Source organism: Limanda limanda, chromosome 10, assembly GCF_963576545.1.
Source record: "Limanda limanda chromosome 10, fLimLim1.1, whole genome shotgun sequence".
Taxonomy (NCBI): domain Eukaryota; kingdom Metazoa; phylum Chordata; class Actinopteri; order Pleuronectiformes; family Pleuronectidae; genus Limanda; species Limanda limanda.
This window is the reverse complement of record NC_083645.1, coordinates 12385793-12409343: the sequence shown is the minus strand read 5'-3', so window position 1 is coordinate 12409343 and position 23551 is coordinate 12385793. Positions and strand designations below refer to the sequence as shown.

The 23551-nt window shown below is 41.4% G+C and overlaps 1 protein-coding gene across 1 annotated transcript; it reads left to right on the top strand.

Moving 5' to 3' along the window:
- Window positions 1-8654: 8654 nt before the first annotated feature.
- On the top strand, window positions 8655-23058 carry frmpd3 (FERM and PDZ domain containing 3). Its single transcript, XM_061080034.1, has 15 exons — window positions 8655-8761; window positions 8858-9012; window positions 9369-9471; window positions 9747-9792; window positions 10450-10554; window positions 13522-13629; window positions 15027-15158; window positions 15624-15743; window positions 16069-16205; window positions 16708-16834; window positions 17173-17262; window positions 17473-17652; window positions 17898-18033; window positions 18694-19581; window positions 20243-23058. The coding sequence occupies exons 1-15, from the start codon at window positions 8721-8723 to the stop codon at window positions 23056-23058; spliced, it is 5184 nt and encodes a 1727-aa protein (XP_060936017.1). The 5' UTR covers window positions 8655-8720.
- The last annotated feature ends 493 nt before the right edge of the window (window positions 23059-23551 follow it).

Sequence of the window (23551 nt, the reverse complement as noted above, 5' to 3'; positions counted from 1 at the left end):
CCCCTTGGAAACCCCTGCTGAATTGTCGGGACACGTTGGTTGGCTGATTGTTGGCGAAACAGATCTAAATTAGGCTGGAAAAACAGGGTCCAATCCCATCATAGTGGGATGGGGTGGAGGTGTTGCTCTCCATGTTTGCATTTGTTGCCTGATGTAATTTAGAAAGGAAAGTGAAATTGTGTGCTGTATTCTCCTCTAGGTTGTGAACTCTATTGCAAAAAAGTCATTCCCTCCAAACTCAATTCACTTCTTCAGACACTTCCTAACCTTTTACTCTCTCCATCTCCAAGACAATAACACCGTGGAGACACACAAATAGACAAACCCATATTTGAACAAAGCAGAGATCTCTTTTCTTCTGACTGCAGTCTCTTTCCCTGAGTTTTCTCTTCACTTTTCTATCCAAAAGTTTTCTCAAGATGTTTGTTATGTTTTGCTTCTTTGTTCTCAAAGGGCTGATGGGGTTTCAGACCAGATGGGTTTATGTGTAGTTTAGTGTGATGAGTGGCTGAGTGGGACCTGTGAAAAACAGAAACCATGGCAGACTACACTGATGCAGCAGTTCCTTATTGCCAACTTACACAGCCCACTAAAAAACTTAGTGGGCTCAATATTGTTCATCTAATTTACTTGCAAACTTATGAGATAACGTCCTAACTGCTTTCTAATTTTATTTATTTGGTAATTTACCTCCTAGATATAAAGATATATATATCATATTTAGATATATTTGAGCAAACCATGATTTCCATAGTTTAAAATTAGCTGTGCTGCTCCACAATCCTTCCAACAAAACTCACAGAAGTAGCCCCTGAGGCACAAGAATCCCAGGTTGGAAGTCATTGCTATAAAGCATCTGTTCCAAGAGACACTCAAAGATACACAACTGTTCAACTATGCACACAAAGCACAAATTTTAAGAAGGCCAAAACCACAACAGATGCACATCAGACACTTCAACATTTCTCCCCTGAGTCATCATCTATGCCTTTCTAACCTTTAAGGTCTGCATGCCCAACACAAGATAGTGCAAATAAAGCAAGGGACTAATGCTTTGGCAGGATGAGGACGGTAAAGAGCCGACAACTCAGTCAACTGTCTGTAAACATTCAGTGGAAGTTTTCCACCCAAATTACCGCCTGAAGAGCCGGTGCACTCTCTCCTTGCTGCATCAATCACCCCTCAAGCTGTCGCTTTCACCCACAGTCACAATCTGTTTCCAAATAGGCAGCCAGCTTTGGCTGTTAGAGGAGAGGGGCTGGGTGGTGACAGACGGACAGACAGACAGTAACAGGCAGAGGGGGCGACACAAATTAACAGAAAAAAACCTGAGAAACAGTACAGGTGGGCAACAACTCCAGAAAAAGAAAGTAAGAAACCAGTCAGCAGCACTTGCTAAATGGATGCCATCTGGCCCAACTGGTGAGGCCATTTGTGTAAAGAGAGGAAAGGATGCAGGCGTTCTTGCAGGCAGGCCAGCAATGAACACAGCCAGAGACAGACAGACAGAGGGATGGGTCCTGCAGCTGCACAAATCCTTTTGTCTGTATCTGTATTTCACACAACAGGAATGGCAATTGTGTGGACTCTGCGAGCAGCCAGCATGTCAAGTGAGGCAGACTGAGGTGAGGTATATATTGTTTACCTGGCAGCAGGGATGAGAGGTGGAGGCGGGAGGATCTACCTGCAAGAGGGAGAAAACAAGAGGGTGATTTAAAAAAAAAAAGCGAGCATGTGTGTGTAACAGAATGTATTGCACAGGTTTAATTAAGAGCAACACTTAATAAAACTGGTAATGGTAAAAAACAGGAGGAGAGGAGGGATTTGCTAAATAAAGATGGGAAATCAACGCAAACTGCTTCACATTCAAGTCAAAGGAAATGCCAGAGGTTTAAATGTGATCCAGTCCTGCAGATAAAACACAAAATGAAAAGTTTATCAGTGAAGAATTGTGGGGCTGACTTTCATATTACAGCCTTTGCTTTCCCCTCAGAACAAATTGGTGGTGTTGCCCTGCAGGAATTGTGGGACTGGGGCCGAACAGCCTGCAGTGATGGGAAGGATTAGGCCCCGTGCCGATGGCCTCATTTGATTGGCTGTCTCAGTGCATTGGCCAGTCTATCACCCCAAGTAACAAACCCCCTAAAAACAGTATTCATAATGAAGAGAAAGATTGAAGATAGTGGAAACCATCGAGCTACAATTACTTTAATATTAGCTGTTTTCTAGCGGCTAGACATGCGGCCAGACATGTATCTAGTCCATGAAGGCTCATTTCACACTACACTGGCAGGATTATTGTGTGGCCCGTTTCATAATCCTAACAGGATTCTTTCAGATTCAAGGATTTGCTACATTTGATATGAAATGTTGGCAGCCTGCGCTCGAGGGCTGAAAGAGAACTGAATGAGACATATGAGTAAGCAACGCCACTTTGAATAAATATGCAAAATGTAAAATTAGATAAAGCAGTAATTGAAATAAGATCTAGCGTCTTTACACTGCATCATCTCTGCTTGAATTTGTGGTTTGTAGTGTTTTGGGTGATGGATAAAAAAGATGTTTCTTGTGATGACGCAGAGCAACATCAAGATGTTTTTCTCCCGTCCCAGTTTTCTCCTACAACTACTGAGTTTCTTCTTCAGGAAGCAAACAAATCTGTCACAAATGGTTAATACATGTATCTAGTTGTCAATGTGAAAAGACATGTTAGTTTTCGTCTGTTATCTGTGCTTTGTGATTTCTTTACAGATTGTCTGTCGTGTCAGTCTCTGTTACTACTGATATAACTCAAGATGTGACATTTAATCACATTTATGTAAAGGCTCAGAGTGATCCTGTGTACTGCAGTTTGAGTGTGCATTAGAGACTCAACCAATATGAAATAACAACCTCTGGGATGTAAACCAAATTGCACACACTCATAAATATCAGTCCCCTTAACAAAAATGTTATACGCTTCTCTCACACTATTTTAAAGAGAGGGAAGTAGAATTCTGGATCAGCGTTCTGCACCAAAATGTTATAGGTTCTTTCTTTAGTTACGCACCACCTCTCCACAGCATTTCATGGAAATCAGTTGAGTAGTTTTTGAATATTCCTGCTAACAGACGAAGACGAAAACAAAAAACACAGGTGACAAGCTCAAATAGATAACATGATGATATTAAAATATCTGGATCAAACTGGTGAATCCAAAGCCTGGCTGACTAACAGTACAGAATCACATCAGAGTTGACCATAACTGTTCTATAAAGTTTACTTTCACTCATGCCATATAGCTACATCCCACAAAATTCAATCCAATATAGTTCACTGAGGGTAGTTTTTTTTAATATGATACAATCACAAACGGAGAAGTGCAACAATGCAGTGTGTATCGCAGTCTCCTCACAAGGGAAAACAATATTAGATTTAATTCACAAAGTTTCAGAGCTGATGCCCGGTGGATATAAGTTCTCCCTGTTCGTCGGTCTGTCGGCCATGATTTATCACTGCAGTAGTCCTCACCTATTGTTTGGTATCTCAGGGCAACTCTCCAATAACATGCAGTCACTAATGAATGTCCACCATTTCCAATTAGTGCTGCACAACTCCCAAGGTTCCTGCAACTGATTCCATCTCTGATTGAAAAATGATTATATATAATTCAGGCTTTTAACTTTTATCGGAAAGATTAACAACTAGGGCAAGAGTAACATTTGTGAAAATTCCTCAAGCATCAACAGGGTAAGTAGCCAAATAATTCCCAGTGCCAAGTGGATGTGTTTTGCTAATTGCCAGTGGAATAGACTCTTTAATTCCTGTTAAACTAACAATTAAGAATCTACATTTGAGACACAGCATCCGAAAGGCTAAACCACAACTCCTGCACTTGGGAATTGCCTGAACTCATTAAGTCTGGATAATGTAGGATGAGCATGAATAATGTTGCATTCATTTAGCCTGAATGCATACATCTTATTTTTTTCTGATTCAATAAACTGTCGAAAAGTTAGTTGTTTATTAAATCAGCTACACACAGTAGGTTTTTCCACATTTTTCTACAGTAATCTCCACTTATCCATTCAATCATGTTTCACAAATGCTTAGTTCAGCAAGCTAGGCAATTATATCTTAACACCAGACTTAAGATGACACTAATTAATTACAGATTAACCATATCAACCAAGTCTAGCATAAAGCATATGTCTTTGAGCCTAAGCAAGATTTGAGAGGCTTTTCATATGAAAGGATTTATTGGTTACGAGAATAATATTTTTCTGGGCTTGATGTAATTTGACCCAGACAGACCTGCACAATAAATTAAGTTTGTCGGCGTCAGCATCATCTTTTATTGCCAAGAATGACAGTAATTGTTCCAACAAGGAGAGACAACATTCACAGAACAATTTAGATAAGATGCAGGAGTAAACTGAGCAAATGCATTGTCTGGCAGCAGCAACTGCAAGTGTGTGCTGTGTAACACAGGAAATGTTGGACAGCTTTCAGATTTTACTATTTCTATTAATGATGGCTAAGATGTCCTTCGTCTTTGCTCTCAGGCTAAACTAATTTGTCCTCTTTTGCTGCAAATTTCCTTCTATGTCCTTCGAGTTTCCAGAGAAACTGCAGCAGCTACGGGTTGTTTTTTCTCTTCACATGCAATGCAATCCCTCAAAAACAGTTATGGATTTTCTAAATGGGTTTCACGTATTTAATCATCAAAGTACTGTGTATAAAAGAACATTTGACCATTTGTTTTTTGCTGGGTTTCATCTTAGTCTCCTCTCTATTGAATGTGACAATCTGTCTGCTCTACTATAGTGCCCTTCACTCTGATCAAACCAAGAAACAACCATTGGCCAATGAGAAAACCCAACTTCAGGGGTTAAACTATGGGACCAGAAGAACAGGGTATCGAGACATATCAGTTTGTCGTTGAATAGTCTTTTTCCTTTGGATGAAACTGAGTGAAATGACCCAGAATTATCCGAAAACCATGATAAGAGCTGGTCAAATTGCCTGAATTCTATGGAACGAAGCTTCAATGCTTTCTTTCTTATCTCCTTTATTGTAAAGACGAAATGGAGAAAATGCTGTGCCACAATTCTTTAAGAAAGCATAATTTAAGACAACCGCTGTAGTTTCAGCAGAGCAGAAGGATGTTAATGTAGAAACAACCGAGCAACTGTTTTACTGTCACACAATCGGAAACTTATGGAAATTTGTGCACGATTGGTTGAACTTCAAATGCATAAATGTAGATTTGATCTTTTTCTAATCTGTGCAGTAAGCAGTAATCTTACAGAACAAGAACTCTGAATCTTTTTAAAAAAATAAATTATACATAAACATGGTCTCAATAAATCCTCCCCTAGTGTGATACACTTACAGTCTGTAGCTTCTGTAACTAATCTTACTCTCTTAATTGTGAGCCAATTTTTCCAAAATTAAATATTACCTAGCCTGACTGCATTTACAGTAGCTCTCTTAATCCCGTTTTATCCGGTTTGTTATTAAATCGCAACAACTCATTCCTGGCAATAGACATGTAGATCAAACACTGCTCATATGTACCAACTGGTTTTGTTGTCCTTATTGCCCCTTATAACTATTTATGAATTATTATGTTATTCACTAAGATGCAACATTTTTTGTGTAAACACTCAGTTACATCCAGTCAAATCAAATAAATAAGCCAAAAAGTGTTTCATTCTAAAAAGACTTACTGTAATACATATTGCAATTCAGTTCAACATTACCAAAAAACTGATTTCTGTGACTGACGGGTTGAATAATTCCATCTGTAGTTTATACCTAATAACTGATCTGGACCTGAACAATGCGGCAGTACGAAAATGTAGTGACCCTTCAAGCTAATAATACATCTGTCAGAATGCAGGCCTGGGAGAATAGTCGGCAAAAGGTTGTTCTTCCCAGACCCTGAGGCCTGATGAGCTGCAGCAGAGCAGGTATCTGCTGCCCTGACCCCCAGCGCCTCAGGAAACGTTGGCATAAGGCCACAGTGGCTGCAGGGTGATCGGAGAGCATCTGGCTGCTCCTGCTACCCTCGTAGCGGCCACATCACTATTCTAATCCACCCACTATCTCTCCGTCCACCCAAGCTTCGATGAGCTACTGAGAGCGGTAGCTATAGCAACGGGCAGGTCTGCCGATGCCCTTGGGGATCATTTCTTGACAGAATTCCTTGGTGTCCTCGCTCAGTAAAAGGCCGGGCTCTCTGCTGAATGGCTGTTTATCTTTGCAGACATGTAAGCTTCAGTGTCCCCCGGCTACCTTCATCACTCTGCCTTCTGTTCAGTTCGTTCTAAACACTGACATTGAATGCCAAAACTCTCTCTCTCTCTAAATTGAGCAAGGAATCTAAAGCTGTGTCCAAAGCAATAGGACAAAAACAAAGAGAGGACGATGTGTTCCTCTGTTTCTGAGTCAGTAACACTTGTGTATTCTTCTAATGATGGTGCACAATTTTTGCTTGTTGTTTGATCTTGTATGTACAAAAAAGAATCAGGGACTCTCAAACTACATCAAGGGCTCTGTGAATGATAAAGTTGTGTACTGTCCTTACATGGCCATTACAATGGGACCAGCACACAACACAGATGCTTCATTTTGGGGGCTGAGCTCTGTAATGAAATAGTTGCTCTGATTCCAGGAAACATAAACATCACCACACGAATCTACTTAATATCACACTTAACTCTGGTGGCAACACACTCTCAATATGGCACTGACAGCACGTAATATCAGCCTGCAGTTAATCACCTCAAACTCGAGTCTACACGACACCAAAAGGCTTCAAGCTAAATGGTCGTAAGTGTGGTCGTATTTCATGAGGTAGGATTCTGACACCGGGACGTGCAGAAAATGTCTGAAAACAATCCCAGGTAAAAGGGAGGAAGGATAAGATGCTTTGGACAATTGATGAGGAGTTTGGGGCTTGGAGTGTTTTCCTGTATTAAGCACTAAAACTATTATTTAGTGTTAAATAATTGCAGTTGGGTTAGGTTTTATTTATTGTTTTATTTTGTTATGTTATGTTTTGTACGTATTTACATTTGTATATTTAAGTAAATTTCAGCTTCCAATGTGCCTCAGCAACAGTTCTTTTCATTGACTGACATATATTGACTGACTTTCTTTTTAAGAAAAAATAATCGCTCAGTATCGATTTAGCAACCGCATTGCAAAAAACAATATCTGACCCAACTGAATACCAGACAAAGGTAAAAGTGCAGGCTCTTTCTAGCAAAAATATTCAATCTTCACTGAGGTCACAAATCTTGGCTTCTGTGCACTGGATAAGAGCTGCTGACACACAGCAATCACACACAAACACACACACACACACCTGATGAATGAGCGGTGGCAGGCAACTCCTTGAAGATCGAACTGAATGGGTGTCCTTCGAGCAACTGCAATGGAGGACAGATGGTGGAAAGAGAAAGACATTAGAGAGACAGACTGGCGGAGAATAACTGTTTAGAGAAGTGCACCTTCAAAATCCACTGGGGGAGAATCAAAGGAGAAATTAATCACTCTTAATAAAAAAATAAAAAAAACATTTTATCCAGTTCAGAGGCAGAAGCAGCAGCTGGGGCTTCATTTGTCAGGACTGTGCACCTTTGATTCCGACGTATGATCCTTTGTAAGTCAGCTAAATATTGAATGTTGACATTTTTATTCAAATCTTGTCTTTTTAAAGATTGATGTAATTGAGATTCAAAGCACACATAATGCAATGGATTTGTAGTCCTGGATTGTACTCGATATGAAGCCAATCTACGATACATCAACCCCCATCTGATATCATGACACAAGGCAGAGATCAGTAATGCATCGCTGGAATTGTAAATGAGCCGTGGTGCTCCATAAGCCACTCTAATCAGAAGTAACAAGTGACAAGAATATGAATCTGAAATATTGACTTATGTGACTCGCACTGTTACTGACGGTTTGTGGCACTCAGAAATGTATTTGCTCTCTTCAGTGTATCCCCGCATTATAATCCAATTCAGTCTCTTTCTGTTTCCTCCCATCCACGCCATTTACATCACAATCAGTGTCTCGTCTTCAGCCAGCAATCATCTGAGTCTGAGATCGCAGACATGAATACAAAAATCTGGCTCTCTTTCCCTCCAACAATCATTTTCATCCATTTCTTTTTTCTTTGAGTCATTATTCTGCTACACAGAAACCCACGTGCCACATATACACTCACACTGAGTCTTTCAGTAATCTTGCTGTCACTGCCTCCCACACAGGCATCTGTAAAAGAGCATGTGTGGTTCACAGCAGTAGCTTGGTCCACACTGGCAGAGACTGGCAGATTCAGAGATCTAACTGTGTTAAATACTCTGTGTGTATTGGGTTGATAGCTGCAACATATTTTAATGAAATGCCAACATTTTTGCTTCCATCTTGAGCATGTTTTCCTTGCAAAGCATATGAGACAGATCCGCCTTGTTGACAGGAGGATGTCTGAGATTTTTATGTTGAACATTGCGTTTTCCAGCTTCACATTTATCTTTTCAGTTTTCTGTTTAGCTGCATTCCAAGGTGTGATTTGGGACGCTGTGTGTAAATTGATTTAGATCCTTTTTACTGTTAAGCAAACAGCTTCACTTATTTCTCTCTGTGTGCAGGTGAATGAGTGCAAAACAGAGTGAGGCCCTTGCAGTGCAACCCTGTCCCATGCTGCTCCCTCCTCTCAGGGGATGGCCAAGGTCCAGGATGGACATACGAATGCATGTGAAAGGTGCGCATCGCGTCACGTGACATGACACATCACGCAATGTCGGATTCTAAAAACGTTTGTGGGTGTTTTACATTTGTGTTTGTGTGCACTCTGCAGCTCTGCGATGTTAGAGGAGAGCCAAGATGGTATGGACAGTGGTACCCTAAGTCCGTCCTCAGCTCGACAGGTCACCATCCAGCGCCACCCAACTGAAGGCTTCGGCTTCGTTGCAGGCAGCCAGAGGCCTGTCATTGTACGCTCCGTCTCTGCTGGTTAGTGTGTGTGCGTGTGTGTGAGTGTATGTGTAACCCTAACCCTTCCCCATGGGAAGAAAAGTAAGTCCCCATAACCGAAATCATTCATTTTCATGGAAACATGTTTTAAGGTTAGCTTAGTTTAAAGTCAAGGTACAGGGTAAGGCAAGTAGATGCTATGCTTAAGGTGAGAGTGATTCTCGAGGAAATTAAAGTAATTCAATGTAATATCCTCTGAGGTTACGGAGAAACTGTGGAATACAAGAGTGATGGCCCATTAAGTTAATCCTGTGATGTGATGTCTCAAATTAAACCTCTTTATCGCACGCACATGACTTGGCCTCCTGGCTGTGTCTGTCCCGTCTCAATTGCAGACGGCCCCTCCTTTGGCAAGCTTCTCCCCGGGGACCAGATCTTGGCCATTAACGAGGAGACGGTGAGCGACGCGCCCAGAGAGAGAGTCATAGACCTTGTAAGGTAACATCCTTTACTGTCCCAGGAGGGAGGGAGGGCACAGGTCAGGGGCAAGAGGGAGGAGAAAGGACGCGGGTGAGGAGGGGAGATTGTGAGCAACAAACTGTTTCTTTCTGCTGCTGATGAGTTACATGAACACAAATCTGTGGATGAGTCAGTCCCTTTCGCGGCTGAAGGACAGGGAGGAAATGGCAGATATAAACTGGAGAAGCTCTCTAAATGCCATGCCGTCCATGACATTATCTAACCCACTTCACTCTCTTGTTGTCTCTCCATAGACGCTGCAAAGACACGATAGTTCTCACTGTGCTGCAGCCCCATCAGGTAGTATAAATGGCCACTCTCTCTTTCATGTTCCTCTCCCACAGGATTTCTCTTACTCTTCATCGGGTTTTAACACGTTTACTTTAACTGTGAATCATGCAGAAACACTGAGTAATTTGTTCCTGCAGTGCACACTCACACATTACAGACATATATAGATTATATAAGCATTTATGGCCACGTCTACACATCAGAGTAATTTCTTTTTCCAGGTAACTCCTTCAGAACTGCTCCATGCGGGCATATCAACACCTACATGAGACCTTATTAAATAAAGATTTTCTGTGCAGAGGAAATAGAAATGTACTCTGAATTAAGCCGGATGTCAAACCTGGATATCTTCAGAAGATGAAACGCTGATGTTTAAATCTTTTTTATTTAATCATTTGGATAGATGCAGCTATTCTGGAGGGATTTGTCTATTTGATCAAGCGGCTAAGATCTTTATTGCTCTCAGGCCAGTAAACACAACATTTAAAAAATATTTAGGTGAGCATCACGTCGGCATCAAGAAGATTTGGAGTTGTCGCATTGCAGCAGCATTAGTCGGCTCTCCAACACACTTTAGCACTGGCAGTCACTGGGGCTTTCTTTAATTTTGACATCTCGTCTTCCACGCTGATTTAATAGTTCTTCTCTGTCTCTTCTCATCCTCAGTCACCTAAGTCTGCCTTCATAAGCGCAGCCAAAAAGGCCCAGCTGCGAACTAACCCGCCTAAAGTGCGCTTTTCAGAGCAAGTGTCCATCAGCGACCCGGACTCAGTAAGTTCTACATGACACGTCTCCCTGTGACTTGTGCTGTTACCCTATCCCTCCCTCTCCTACTGTGCATGTCTTTTGTTTGATCGCAAAAGCTTCAAGTCCTCTCTCCACCTTTGTTTCTGTCTGAGCTTCTCTATGCTGTGTTTGTGAGTACAAGTGTCTGTGTGTGTCCGTGCATGTTTTTCCGACAAGCAGTTTGGCTTAGAATAAATTGCTTTCCTGACTGATTTGAATTCTCGCAGGAACAACCTGAACCTCTTTTCAAAGGCATTCGGACATTTTAAAACATAATATCACTTGGAAGAGGTTTTCGGGTGTTTTCGCTCTTTTATCAACATCTAGGCTGCAAATATCACTTATGAGGCTTGGAATACAGTTAAGGCCTGCTGTGTGAAATATGTACGAGGTAAGGGACAAGTTAATTTATAGGGGATAAGGGAGGGTCAGAAAAAAATAGAGATAAGTAAGGTATTTCAATTTTTTTGAAAAAGGGACAGCAGTGTTTTTTGAGATAGTTGGAGTTAATGCACGCCATATTCATATTCTATTAAATATTTTCCTAAATAAAAATAAAAAGATCTGATAGTCAATCAACTTGGTATATGTGATCATTTGATGGTTTATTTAGCAACTTTTCATTCTAATATTTGTCCAAAATCAAGATTTACATATGAACATATTCAGAGTTTCACACAGAACTAATTACATGTATAGTGGTAAGAATCGTGCACATGCATAGGAACGAAGGTTTCAAGTGAAGTCAAACTGCAGCTGAAACTATGAGGTTTCATGGATGGTAAAGTGCAAGCACGTGGTAGGGTGACTCTGCAAATAGCAGTGCACAACCCAAGTTAGAGATCTCTTATTACACTATGAGATGTGTCAAAATGTGTTGGTGCAATATGAAACTGTGGCCGTACAAATTGGAATATGGGAGCCCACCACGGTCTAGATAATTTATGGGAAACACTGCATATTAACGTCTCCCCCTTGAGACATACTTTGAGTGAAGTAAGCTGACAGACAGGGTTTGCAATGTCACAAAACTAAGAAAACTTTCATGTCAACTTGTGGGTAGGGATCGGTGCCTGCAAAAGGCTCCTCAGCTGTAGGTGAGCTGTGAGGGAGGAGAGACTTCTTATTCAGATCCCAGTCGCGAAATAGGGAGGAAAAGGAAGGTGTGTTACATTTAAGCCATAAGGCCATGACTGTGTTTCTGACAAACCCTTTGAATATATCATTTTATGTATATTAGCTAATGGAATAGGACTATATGGAGCAGCATTGTATTTCACAAAATGAAATATAACATTCACCACACCACTCTCCATCCCAAATATGGATTCAGTCCCTAGCATCTCGTGGTCAATCAAGGATCTATGACTGTAAATAAAGTGAGAGAATGAAGATGACAAGCAACAAGACAATCAATAACGAATCAGTTGGGAAAGGGCATTTCATCATTTTATTTTCCATTTAGTATGCACCTAATGGAAGAAGATAGAGAACTGGATTGCTCATCACAGGGACCACCAGGTCGCTGATAACCTATAACACAGTTTTAAGCAACCGACTCACGCTTGCTTTTCATCGCTGCTGAGTCGACCGTCCACTCAGGCCTTGCAGTACCAGCAGGCGAGATCAAGAGAACACCACAGGCTTCCTTTAGTGGCCCTAAATCAAGCCAGCGAAGGCCACCAGTTTCAATAAATGCAATCAACAGGAGGCTGGATCTGTTCTCTTCCTCAGTCTTCCTCACTGTTTCTACCTCACAATTGTGAATCTCATTAATGCTGATGCAGAGATGGGAGGGGGATATGATTGGTAATGATCAGATATTTCAGCCACTAAACCCCAAATTTATAGCATGACATTCTCTTCACAGAGATGAGGCCATGGCACTGGGCTGTGATTTGTCCCTGATAACACTTTCCCTGCATGTGACGAATCAGCTCCTGCTCACTAACAAGGACAAAGGTAGCAGGCTGACTTTTGCCGATTAGTGCATGCTGACGGTTGAAGTATGGAGAAAGATCTGTTGACTTATTACGCGTGCAGGCCTCCACCACCTTCAGTCTCCAAAGAAGAACAGCTTGTTGAGCCTTTTGAATACTGAAGTTCTTCAAAAACAGACTGCTGGGCAACTGCTGTCTGCAAAACTGTCTATTTCAGCTGAATCCAATTTTTGAGATATGCTGTTGTAATAAATGTACATCCCGTTACTGTCATGAGTAATTTCTGCCTACTGTTCTGACAAATCTGATCATCAGATAAAAACAGAATAATACAGTAAAAAGGCCTGCAAGGCTGTTTTCTCTGCGTGCATCCAAATGTCACATTGAAAAACCTCAGGTCTACCTTAGTACATTAAGAGACCTTCTTATCCTCTGATCACAACTGTGGTCCTGTGAAACTATATCATGAGAACTTGGTAGTTGTTTTTGTAAACTTTTAGCAGGATAATGAAAAAGAAGGAGACAGCAACAGGGAGGAGAGAGTCACCCCTCACAACACATTCTAGCAAGAATGAACTTTGAGGTTTTTGAGTAAAGGCAGTAACCTTGAATCAGGCCACACCCCTTGTTCCTCTCTCAGCTCTCTGTGAGGGCTTTCATTCCCACCATCCAATTTTATTTGCTTGAAATACATATTGAATGAACAGAATGGAGAACTTGAATAAACCCTTCTTTTATCCTAATACAATGCATGATGTGTTCATCCTCAGGCAGAGTTTTGCTCCTTCTCTAACGGTCCAGAGTTCAGTTAAAGTATCTTTCCATTGTTATTTTCTCTCACCTCCTTTTCCCCTTCGTTCTACTGCTACTATCTCAATAGCAAAGTACAAACCCTCGACTGATGTGTTTGTATTTAGCAATTTAATTCTTGATTTCCCTTTAGGCACATTCTCACATATACCATACATTTTCCCATTTAACTGAAGGTGTTTTCTCCCTTAATCTTTTTCAGACAATGCTCAAGGACGACTCCTTGCTACTCATACCAAATGTGTTGAAGGTGTTCTTGGAGAATGGACAGATTAAGTCCTTTACGTTTGACAGCCGTACCACTGTTAGGGTACGTATTCACTACAGGTGGCCAGTAGAATACGGTATAATACCCCTCAAAGGAATAACAATGCCACGTCTTATCTGCAGTACGAGCAAATAGTCTCACAATATCAACTTAAAAATGTATAATATGTCTATTTGTGTTTACAGTTTATTCCCTGCCCCAAGCAGCAAAAAACTAAAATGATTGAAACTCAAATAAAATATTTCAATGTATGATAGAAATATCTCTAACTGGCTTAAAGAGGATAAATATGGCATAATATTACCAACTTACTATCATTGGCTTTTCCATCGAATAGTGTTCATTATTCATTGATGTTTAATATGTAATAATAGAATATGCCTAATGGAGTGATTATACATTTTTATAATCAAAACTCCCTTGGGTCCTTTTTGAAAATTAAACAGCTCTAATTTTGAGGAAAACATCACCCCCTCGGTTTTTTATTTTATTTAAGATCTTATGTTATTGCAGATATTAAAAAAACAGTTGAAATGAGTCAGACAGAGGTCATCTCTATCCCTCCATCAGCCTCTAAGATGAGTCTGACATCTCAGAGCAGAGTCATTAAACAGATTCTAAATCTCTCCTCTGCTAATGGTGAGAGAGAGTTAGGGGGAAAAAGAGAAACAGAGCAGCTCTTTAAAGTAGAGATGGAGGAACCTCTCCACTATTAGCCTAATTAAATGGATTTTCAGCATAATAAGAAGGCTCAGATCAATAAAACAATAACACAATTGGCATAATAGGATGCCCAGTAGTATGCCCATTACACAGGCTGTCAACTAAAGAAGCTTTCTTGCAGTATTTTGCACTACAATATACAGCATTCTGTGGATCCTCCAGATGATTGTGGCTTCCCCGGGCGTCTTTTAATGCAAACCACACAGGTCAATAGTATTAAAACTGCACATCCCTGTTTATTAAATGTAAGCGTTTGTAGAGAGAAAAATTATTAGTGTACATATTTTCCAAGTCTAAATGAGCCTCCATACTGAGATTTCAAGCCAAACTACAGAAACATATTACTACAACAGAATCATTTTTAATGTCAATGCTTCTGATATATTAACAGTCCATATAAATTATGACATTTTAACCTTGGGGATAGCCCTGTGACAGTGTTCTCTGAATTTTAGAAAAAGGATATCTGAAAACCTAAACATGATTCATAGATAATGATCTGCACAAGAGCAGAAGTTGACACAAATGTTATTTTCTATAATCGTCAAAAGCCTAAACAAGGATATCAGTTTGACAAATCACTCTCTATAAACATGGAGGGAATTCAGGGTAAAAATATTTTTCATACATGAAATGTATATTTTACCTGTAGTAGAATGTATTCTTGCTGTGGAAATGTATTTCAGTATCTAATCTGAGGATCTCTCTTCTTCAAGGATGTGATCTCCTCACTGCAGGACCGCCTCTCACTACGCTACATAGAGCACTTTGCCTTAGTACTTGAGGCAGGTGGTCTGGAGCAGAATCAGAGGTTGCAACTGCTACAGGAGAACCAGCCTTTGACACATGTAAGAAACCCCCAAAAACTGTGAAATTGGTTTAAAATGTGTCTAAAACTGTTAATGATATCTATGGGTTTAGCAGTATGAAAGCAATAAAAGAAACGCGATTAATTGGTGGTTGGTTAGAATGCATTTCTGAACTTTGGTGTGTATTTGTAAGTGTCTTTATGTTTCGTTGCTGACATATTCTGAATAGAATAATCACTCTGCCATTATTGGTCGGTTGATGGTTCAACATTTTTCTTTCACCTTGACTAAAACAAGACATGCTGTGACCGACTGCAGTGTTTGGTAAATAGGGTGCAACCAGAAGTCAACCATGTTTACTTGTGGAAAAAGATAACAGTACATACAGTGTATGTAGATAGGGCCATGAATGGGAAAGTGTTCTAAAAAATGTTGACCAAAGTGTGTTTGTGACTATTTTAAAGATGTAGTCGTTAACTAGCTGATACCGGTGTATTCCCCCAGGTGGTGCATCGAACCTATTTCCAAGGGATGAAGTGTCTGTTCCGCATCTGCTTCTTCCCCAAGGACCCTGCAGACCTGTTGAGAAGAGACCCCGCTGCATTTGAGTACCTCTACATACAGGTAATCAATGGATTAAAAGGGGTTCTATGAGGATGTCCTCCAGTCTCATGACACTGTTGGAGAGCTGTCCCCTCGAGCAGCAGGAGAGCCAATGATTTCAAGTTCCAATGGTGGCTAGTTTCATTCTAGATTATATCTTGGATTGGGTTTGTTAGGTAATTTTAGAGTTACATAAAAATGACATGCCAGATGTCATGTGCAACTATCCAAAAGCCTTAAAGTTGGAACTATAGCAACTAAACTAATATTAGGACTTACACATCTGGTCTTTAACGGTGTTGTTCATAATCAGCTGTGTACAAAGCATTTCATCATGTCCTCACAGAATCGCAATGACGTTATCAAGGAGCGGTTTGGCATGGACTGGAAATCTGACATCACGTTACGTTTGGCTGCACTCCATATCTACATCACTGTGTCCTCTGCAAGGCCCAATCAGAAGATCTCTCTCAAGCATGTTGAGTAAGTCCAAAAAACTGAATTAGCTTTGAAATTAATTTACGAGGAATTGGAGACTAAATGGATGTATTGCATTTTTTTCCCTAATTAAGAATTCTGAAGAGCAAATCACTGCATCCCACGGTGAAGTTTGTTCAGTCAGTAATATTTAGATGATAGATAATTAATCCTAATCATTTTTAAAGTTGTTCATGGATCATTTTCCTCATGTCATTATGAGACAAAGAAATCTATTGCTTTCTGAAATTACATCTCTCCCGCAATTTGCTCATTTATTCTACGTTACCTCAACCTAGCAAGTCATGAGCTTCTGCCATCACAACTTCAGAAGCTCAACAGATCCACTGTGCTGGTAATTGACTTAGGGGGGCCATGTCAAGGCAGAAGTCACACAGGGTGACAGCTAAGGACACCATCGTTTCCAGTGAGATGAAAAAAAACTCCTCTATGGCTTCGGTTGCGAAGTGTTCCCTACCTCTGACTTTCCTCTTTCATTCTGTCACAGAAAAGAGTGGGGACTGGAGCCTTTCCTACCCCTTACTCTGCTTCCAACAGTCAAGGAGAAGAATGTGTGCAAGACCCTGTCTCAGTTGCTGAAGACTTACCAGCATCCACCACCATCAGGCAACAAGGTTTCCTCAAATTAAACACTTTAACATTAACTGACAATTCTTGTGGATGATTTTACTGCATTTGGTGCACTTGATTACTTTAAACATTTAAATCTCTAAATGTGTCTTCATGTTTGGAGGAAATTTGAATGATAAGGTAACAAATAGTAAGTCTGCTAGATAACCAGTCCTTTATCCTAAGACAAGTTCTCTCTCTCTCTGAAGATGTAACTGTTGCATAAGACTGTACTCCCAACATATGTGGCTCAACAGTGCCCTCTGGAGGCTGACATAGTGGGTGCTGAAAGAGGATTCCTCATTCATAGATGATAGTTTCTTGTTTGTCATTCTGTTGACAGGTCCCTCCTCTCCAAGGAAAGCTGCAATACTTGCGTGTACTAAATGACCTCCCACCTTTTGGAGGAATATTGTTCCACACTGCCGGACTGGTAAAACATTTTTGAATTTCTTGTAGTCCAGAGTGTCTCTTGTACCTAATTCCTTTGATTTCTTTGAAGCTTTGCTTGTAGTTGCAAATACAGCTTTTTAAATGCACTCATTTCACAAGTCTAAACAGTGGATTTTTAAAAGGTGCAGTGTGTTGTTCCAGTTAAGATATTAAAAGTATATCATTGTAAACATCCCATGTCTTTTAACAGGATGAGAAACAGTCAGCCACAACCCTACTTGTGGGCCCACGACATGGCATTAGTCATGTAATTGACCTGAAAAACAACCTCACAACAGTTCTGACTGAGTTCAGTAGGGTTGCCAAGATCCAACTCTACCGAGAGAGCCAAGGAGTGGCACGTGTGGAGGTGACAATTCACGAAGCCAAGGTATTGCAGGCATGCAGATGCATGTTAAAATAACATCTATAAATAACAATAAAACAATTTCATAGCAAGGAAAATGGCCATTTAGTATGGCATTTCTTTAAAGCTACAGTTTCCATTTTAACTCTATATATGACAAAATTGAGTACAAAGCTGTTTTATATATTCTATTTCATCAGGTCATTGGAAAACGAGCAAGTGATGCTCATATCCTGTCTCCTAATTCCCCTCCCTATCACTCCCTGCAGCCGCTGGTCCTGCTCATGGAGTGGCCTGATGCCAGCAACTTCGCATGCCTCATCTCTGGCTACTACAAGTTGTTTGTGGACCCTAAACGGACCATCTACTTCCGGACACCTGGTCAGTCTCAGCTGACCAAGGCAGGTATGTTAGATGTCTTTTTGACTTGTATTGGTTAATTTTGAATGCTGATTGCTCTGATTAGGCAATATTTATTAAATGCAAATAATTTACACAAAATTGTAAAATTGTGAAAATGGTTGACATATTTCTATTTCAGAATCCCATTAGACAAAGCATGTTAGACAATATTTGGAAATCCTCTTTATATTTTCATGGATATTGATCTGCTTCTTCATTGACTGAAACCATTGCTAGTAACCAGGCTTTCCTTGATCTACCATCCCATGGCGCCCTCTGCTGTCTCTCATCTCCATCTTGACTCATTGGAATGAGATACCTCATCTCTCTTTTCCTCAACATTTTATTATGGATTTTGAGAATGAATAGAATTTTTTGATTTAATCATGGACATTTTACTTTTCAAACATGAACAGCTCCTCTGCCATCTGCTGTCTCAGCCTGTAGTCTACTTAAAAGAAGGATCATCATACCATCACATTCCAGCAGCATCTAACTTTCAAATCTCAAACAAACTTCCACTTTCAACATCCATCTCTGAAATAACAAGTAACCCCCATGTGACCACCAGCTGTCGCCTCTGCTTTCCTATCTGGATCTTCTCTATACCCACTAGTTATTGATACCTCAAACTCTTCACTGCTCTGACAATTCTATCCTCAGATTACAGAAGCTCCCACCATGCCCACCCACGTTCCGGGGCAACCAGCTTGCCAAGTGGAAGTCGGCGAGGGGACGAGAGGGAAAGCTCGCACAGAGAGTCAGGGTCTTCAAGGGCCGTAATTCCAGCAGAGCCTCAGCACCTAGGGCTGTGTCATGTCCACCTTCGAGAGCAACAACAATTTCAAGAGATCCAACCACACACTGAACTTGACATCAATGAGAACTTTATTTCTCAGGAGCCCCCAGGTCGGCCTCGCACCAAGTCAGACCCCACTCAGAAGAGTACAGAGGAAATAACTGGGGTTTTAGAGAGCCCAGCAATGGAGAATGCAGGATTTAGAATCCGAGCCCAAACAATGGGTCAATCCCAGAAAACATCACGATACTTCTGTGACTCCTGCAAATCCAGGCTTAAGGCAGAGGGTCTGTCAGGAGCAGTGAACAGTAGTAGGAGCTCTGGAAAACACTGCTCCAGTGCTTGTGCCTCCCGAGATGGAGGTGCTGTGGATCTCATGGCCCTTCCGCCCCCAGGTAATGAAGAAGAGGACGAGGAGGAGGAGGTAGATGCTGGAGGAGAGAAGTTGCAACCACCACCATCTGCTATTGCTGCCCCACCACCTGGATTCAGGGACAACAGTTCAGATGAGGATGACCAAAAGAGAGCGAGGAAGGCTCGTATCAGTGCCAGCACATCAGTCACCTCTGGGAAGCTAGCCCAATCCAAGGAAGATGTTCCTGTGACTCTTATCGATAATGTGGCCACGAGAACAGTCCGAGATCATGCCCAGGAGCTTGATGATGCTCTGGTGTCCACCTTACAAGCGCTAGAGGCTTTGGCAGCTTCTGAGGACTTCCCCCATCACCCTCAGCAGCCAACACAGACTGCAGGTCAACAACCTCAGTCATGCAACTGCCCACATCTCAGTCAAAGAACTACATGTAGCACTAATATACATAAAAAAATCTGCTTTTTTAACCAATTAATATTACAAAGTACATTTACAGTATATAATGTCTATATTTACTGAAGCGAATATCTTCGTGAAATGGCTAAATAACAATGTAATCTTTTAATTTTAAAGCAATGAGGTAGAGGCTTTAAGATTGCCTTACTGAAAACAATCTGAATGACCCAAACTAGAATATGAAAGTCATTCTTAAATGATTATTCCTCGTATCAAATGAAAAACAACTGGATACACAAAAATATGACACAATATTGTGTCTAAAAAGTTAAAACCCTTTTGAAATAAATATTCTGAGACTGACAACAAGGCAAGCCAATTTTCTTTAAATCCATAAATTTAAGATTAGGATGACTGATGGTCAGTTAAGCACACCCATCTACATGAAAAAATACAGTACATTCCAATTGGGTGAGCTGTTCCAAATATGATTTTTGTTGTTTTAATTTAAGATGATTCCACTTAACTGTTAATGTCTGGTTAAAAAACTACAGTAACGCACTTATATAAAATGTTATAATGTGTTATCTATATTTATTGTTTCTTGATTATCCTAACAATGTGTGTGTTGTCTTCTTCCTTAGGGTTGATTGTTTTAGCTGCCATTACACCTGAATCATCATTGGACTCAGGCCATGAGACAAACTCCTCAGAATTGACAGATGTTTCTGAGATGGTATCAGCTATGAAGCAGAACCAGAACCAGGCCTACCTGCTGGCTCACCATATCAGCAAGGAACGTATTCTCTGCCGTCGTGATTTTCCTTTGGCTATCCCTGGATGCACTGCAAAAACTATTGGTACGGGGGCATTCTCTGTGGGTCAGATTCGTGCTGGCTGTCCAACCAAGCAAGTAATCCTCAGCAAGACTGTTCCCTTTAAAGTCAGTCCCAGTCAAGACTCAGCAATACTCAGTGTTGTGACAGAGCAAGGGAGGATTCAAGATATTACTCAGATTGAACAGAAAGCAGAAATGAAGGCACACTCTGAGTCCAACAAAGCAAACACCCCTGATCCTCCTTCTAAGTCACCTGGTAAACTGAAAGTGTCTGATGCTTCACTTACAGTTCAAGTTAGTAAGGACCAGATGCTTTCAAATTTATCTGGGGAGACACTGTGCCAAAATCTTTCTGAGGGTAAAAAGCGGAAGAAAACAACACCTCTTAATACAGAAGCTAGCAACAAAGCCTTACCAATCCTCTTGCCTGTGGACAGAACTGCCTCTGCCAAGATTTCCCCATCAAAAATGTGCCAAGATGCCGAAGCTGCCTCTAGTGAGACCATAAAGCCTTCAAGCTCTACAGACCTTCTACCTGTTGATGACCTTTTCTGCACATGCCCAGTGCAACAGGATCCAGGGCCACAACTAAGACTGAAAGACCCACAGGTTCAGAAGGTAGTATTGTTTCAATCTTCCTCCCAAACAGATGATGAACGTCTTCGGGCAAAAGGCCTCCAGCTGGCTAGCACTAAAGAAAATGCAGTTAGAGTAGGAGCTGATCCCAGTTTGGCAAAACCCAGCCCTCAAATACAAACCAAGTACTCCCCTCGTCTGCCTGTTAAAGCAGTGAGAGAAGAAGCAGCTGAAAGCCAGTCTGAGTGTTCACAGGGCAAATCCCACCAGGAGTTACAGAAATGTCCTATCATATCCTTTCCTATTTTAGATGATCCAACAACACCTAGCTCATCTGTAGAAATGTCATCCACTCTCCCAGCCAGAGACTCAAAGAAGCAAGGCAGTGGTAAGGGTAAGTCTCAACGCAGTGCCCCTTTCTTAAGTTTTAGAAACCTTCTTTCAGCTACATTCCCAGCAAGAATGCGAAGAGAAACAGATGAGCGAAGGGCTCAATTGCAGAAAGTCCGCCAGTATGAGTTAGAGTTTTTAGAGGAGCTGCTGAAACCCAAGTCATCCCAAGGAGAGTTTTTGCCCCAGGGGTCCTCACCTGTGCCCTCAGGCACTCCTTGTGCCTGCCAGCTTCGCACCAGCCCTGTCCTAAAGGCACCAGGTATCTCCAGGGAGCAGAGACGCAGCTGTGACTGTAAGCGAATGTGTAGGGGCATGCGACTACCTGACACACCAGTGGGCTCAACAACAGAGACCCAAAACAGAGGCAGAGAGAGAAGTATCTCGAAGACCCCCCCGACTGTTTCCAAAGCTCCTCACACCCAAGGTGCTACTAGGAGACCTCAGACCTTAGAGATTAAGACGACAAGAATACGCTCTACCAGCCTTGAGTCAAGAGAGCCAAGAGGAGAGCAGGGATCCTGCTTGCCCACCTGTACTTCTCAGACAGAATGCATTGGAGATCCACAATATAAGAAGCTCCAGAGGCGCTACAGCATTGGAGAACTGGAAAATAGCACCAATGCACCTGTGTATGCTGAGGTGAAGCCCAAAGCTAAGAGTCTAGAAAAGGAGATGGAGAGAGTGAGGGCCACAGGGCTGAGGCTCCCCACTCCAGTAGAGCCAGTCCACACTCAGTCTCACCAGGCAGAAGGGAAGGGGAAAAAAGGTGTTTATTTTATTCAGGGAGAAGAGCTACTCTGTGAAAGTAAAGAGGGGACCAGTGAGGTGCTGCTGACCATGCCCAGTGAAGACAGCGATGACAAGGATAAATGCTGCTCATTTTGTTTTTGCTACAGGAAGTGTGAGGCAGCAGATGAAAGTAGTGAGAAGGATGAGGTCTCATACTCCATACCCCTCCAGGTCCTTCCAGGCATGGAGCTAGACTCACGTTCCTTCCCTGTAGTAAGTAAAACACTGCAGGTTCTTAATGCAGAGGACTGCAGTGGGGAAGAGGAATTGGAGGAGGAAGAGGAGGAGCCACAAACCCAGGAGATTGACCTGAGAGCATGTGGTACACTAGAGGGGAGCCTGGCACGGGTACAGGCTCTACAGGGAAAAACATTCAGCTTACCCGATGGTTTTCTAAATGCACAGTTGGATGCTAATGAGCTACTAGCTATCCTGCGTCAGTGTGCTAACGGCCCACAAGCTGAAGGCGAGGCCCGTCTTCAGCCCTCACGAATTGCAGAGTACAAACAAGAGCTGGCTGGGCGCTTCAAAGAATTCAGAGCATCTTGTCGACGTGTGGCAAGTGTTGAGAAAAGTCCAACACGTATGCTTGCTGTTGTCTCAGCTAGCTTTCAAGTATTGTGTGAACTAACTCAAACCTTCATTAAATTGGTCAGGGGGGTTCGTTCAGAAGCCCAAAGGCTGCAGCTATTGAGAAAAGTTGAGGAAGTAGCTATCAACTACACTTTGCTTCTGCGTGCAGCAGAAGAATCAATGGGACATTCAAGCAGCTTGCCGACAAAGACAGTCAGCCCTCAAGTTTCCTCGGACACCAATAACATGAGCTCCCTTACTCGACCCATTAAAACTCTACCTGCCCAGTAAAAATAAATCTTGCTGGGATGTAATCACAACGGTCCGGTTTGGTGGCTGGCTACTCTATCCAAATTCCTTATTTATTCATTGTTTACATTTTTTATAAGACGTGCAATGGATCATCCTCAGTAAAAATTACAATGCAGCTGTTCCATCCCATGTTTACAGGCCCTGAGGTAGCCTTGTGGATCTTGTTTTGAAATATAAGGATCAACTAACTAATGCACAATGGAATAAGAACCCTTTGACTGACTGGGTGACACAGGGCTAATCACCTCATACTAATATTCACACTACACATACGTCATCAAAGTATAATATTTTATATGTAATGTATATTTGAGTTGTGTCTACTTAGCAAATAATAAAGTTTTGTGAAGAAAAAAAGGTTAAGAATATATTTGAAATGTACTGATTTAAGAGAACTATTACAAATCATCAGAAATAAATGTATGCACTGGACAAAAATATATCAGAGATCTCGTCAAGTAGCGACTTCTGT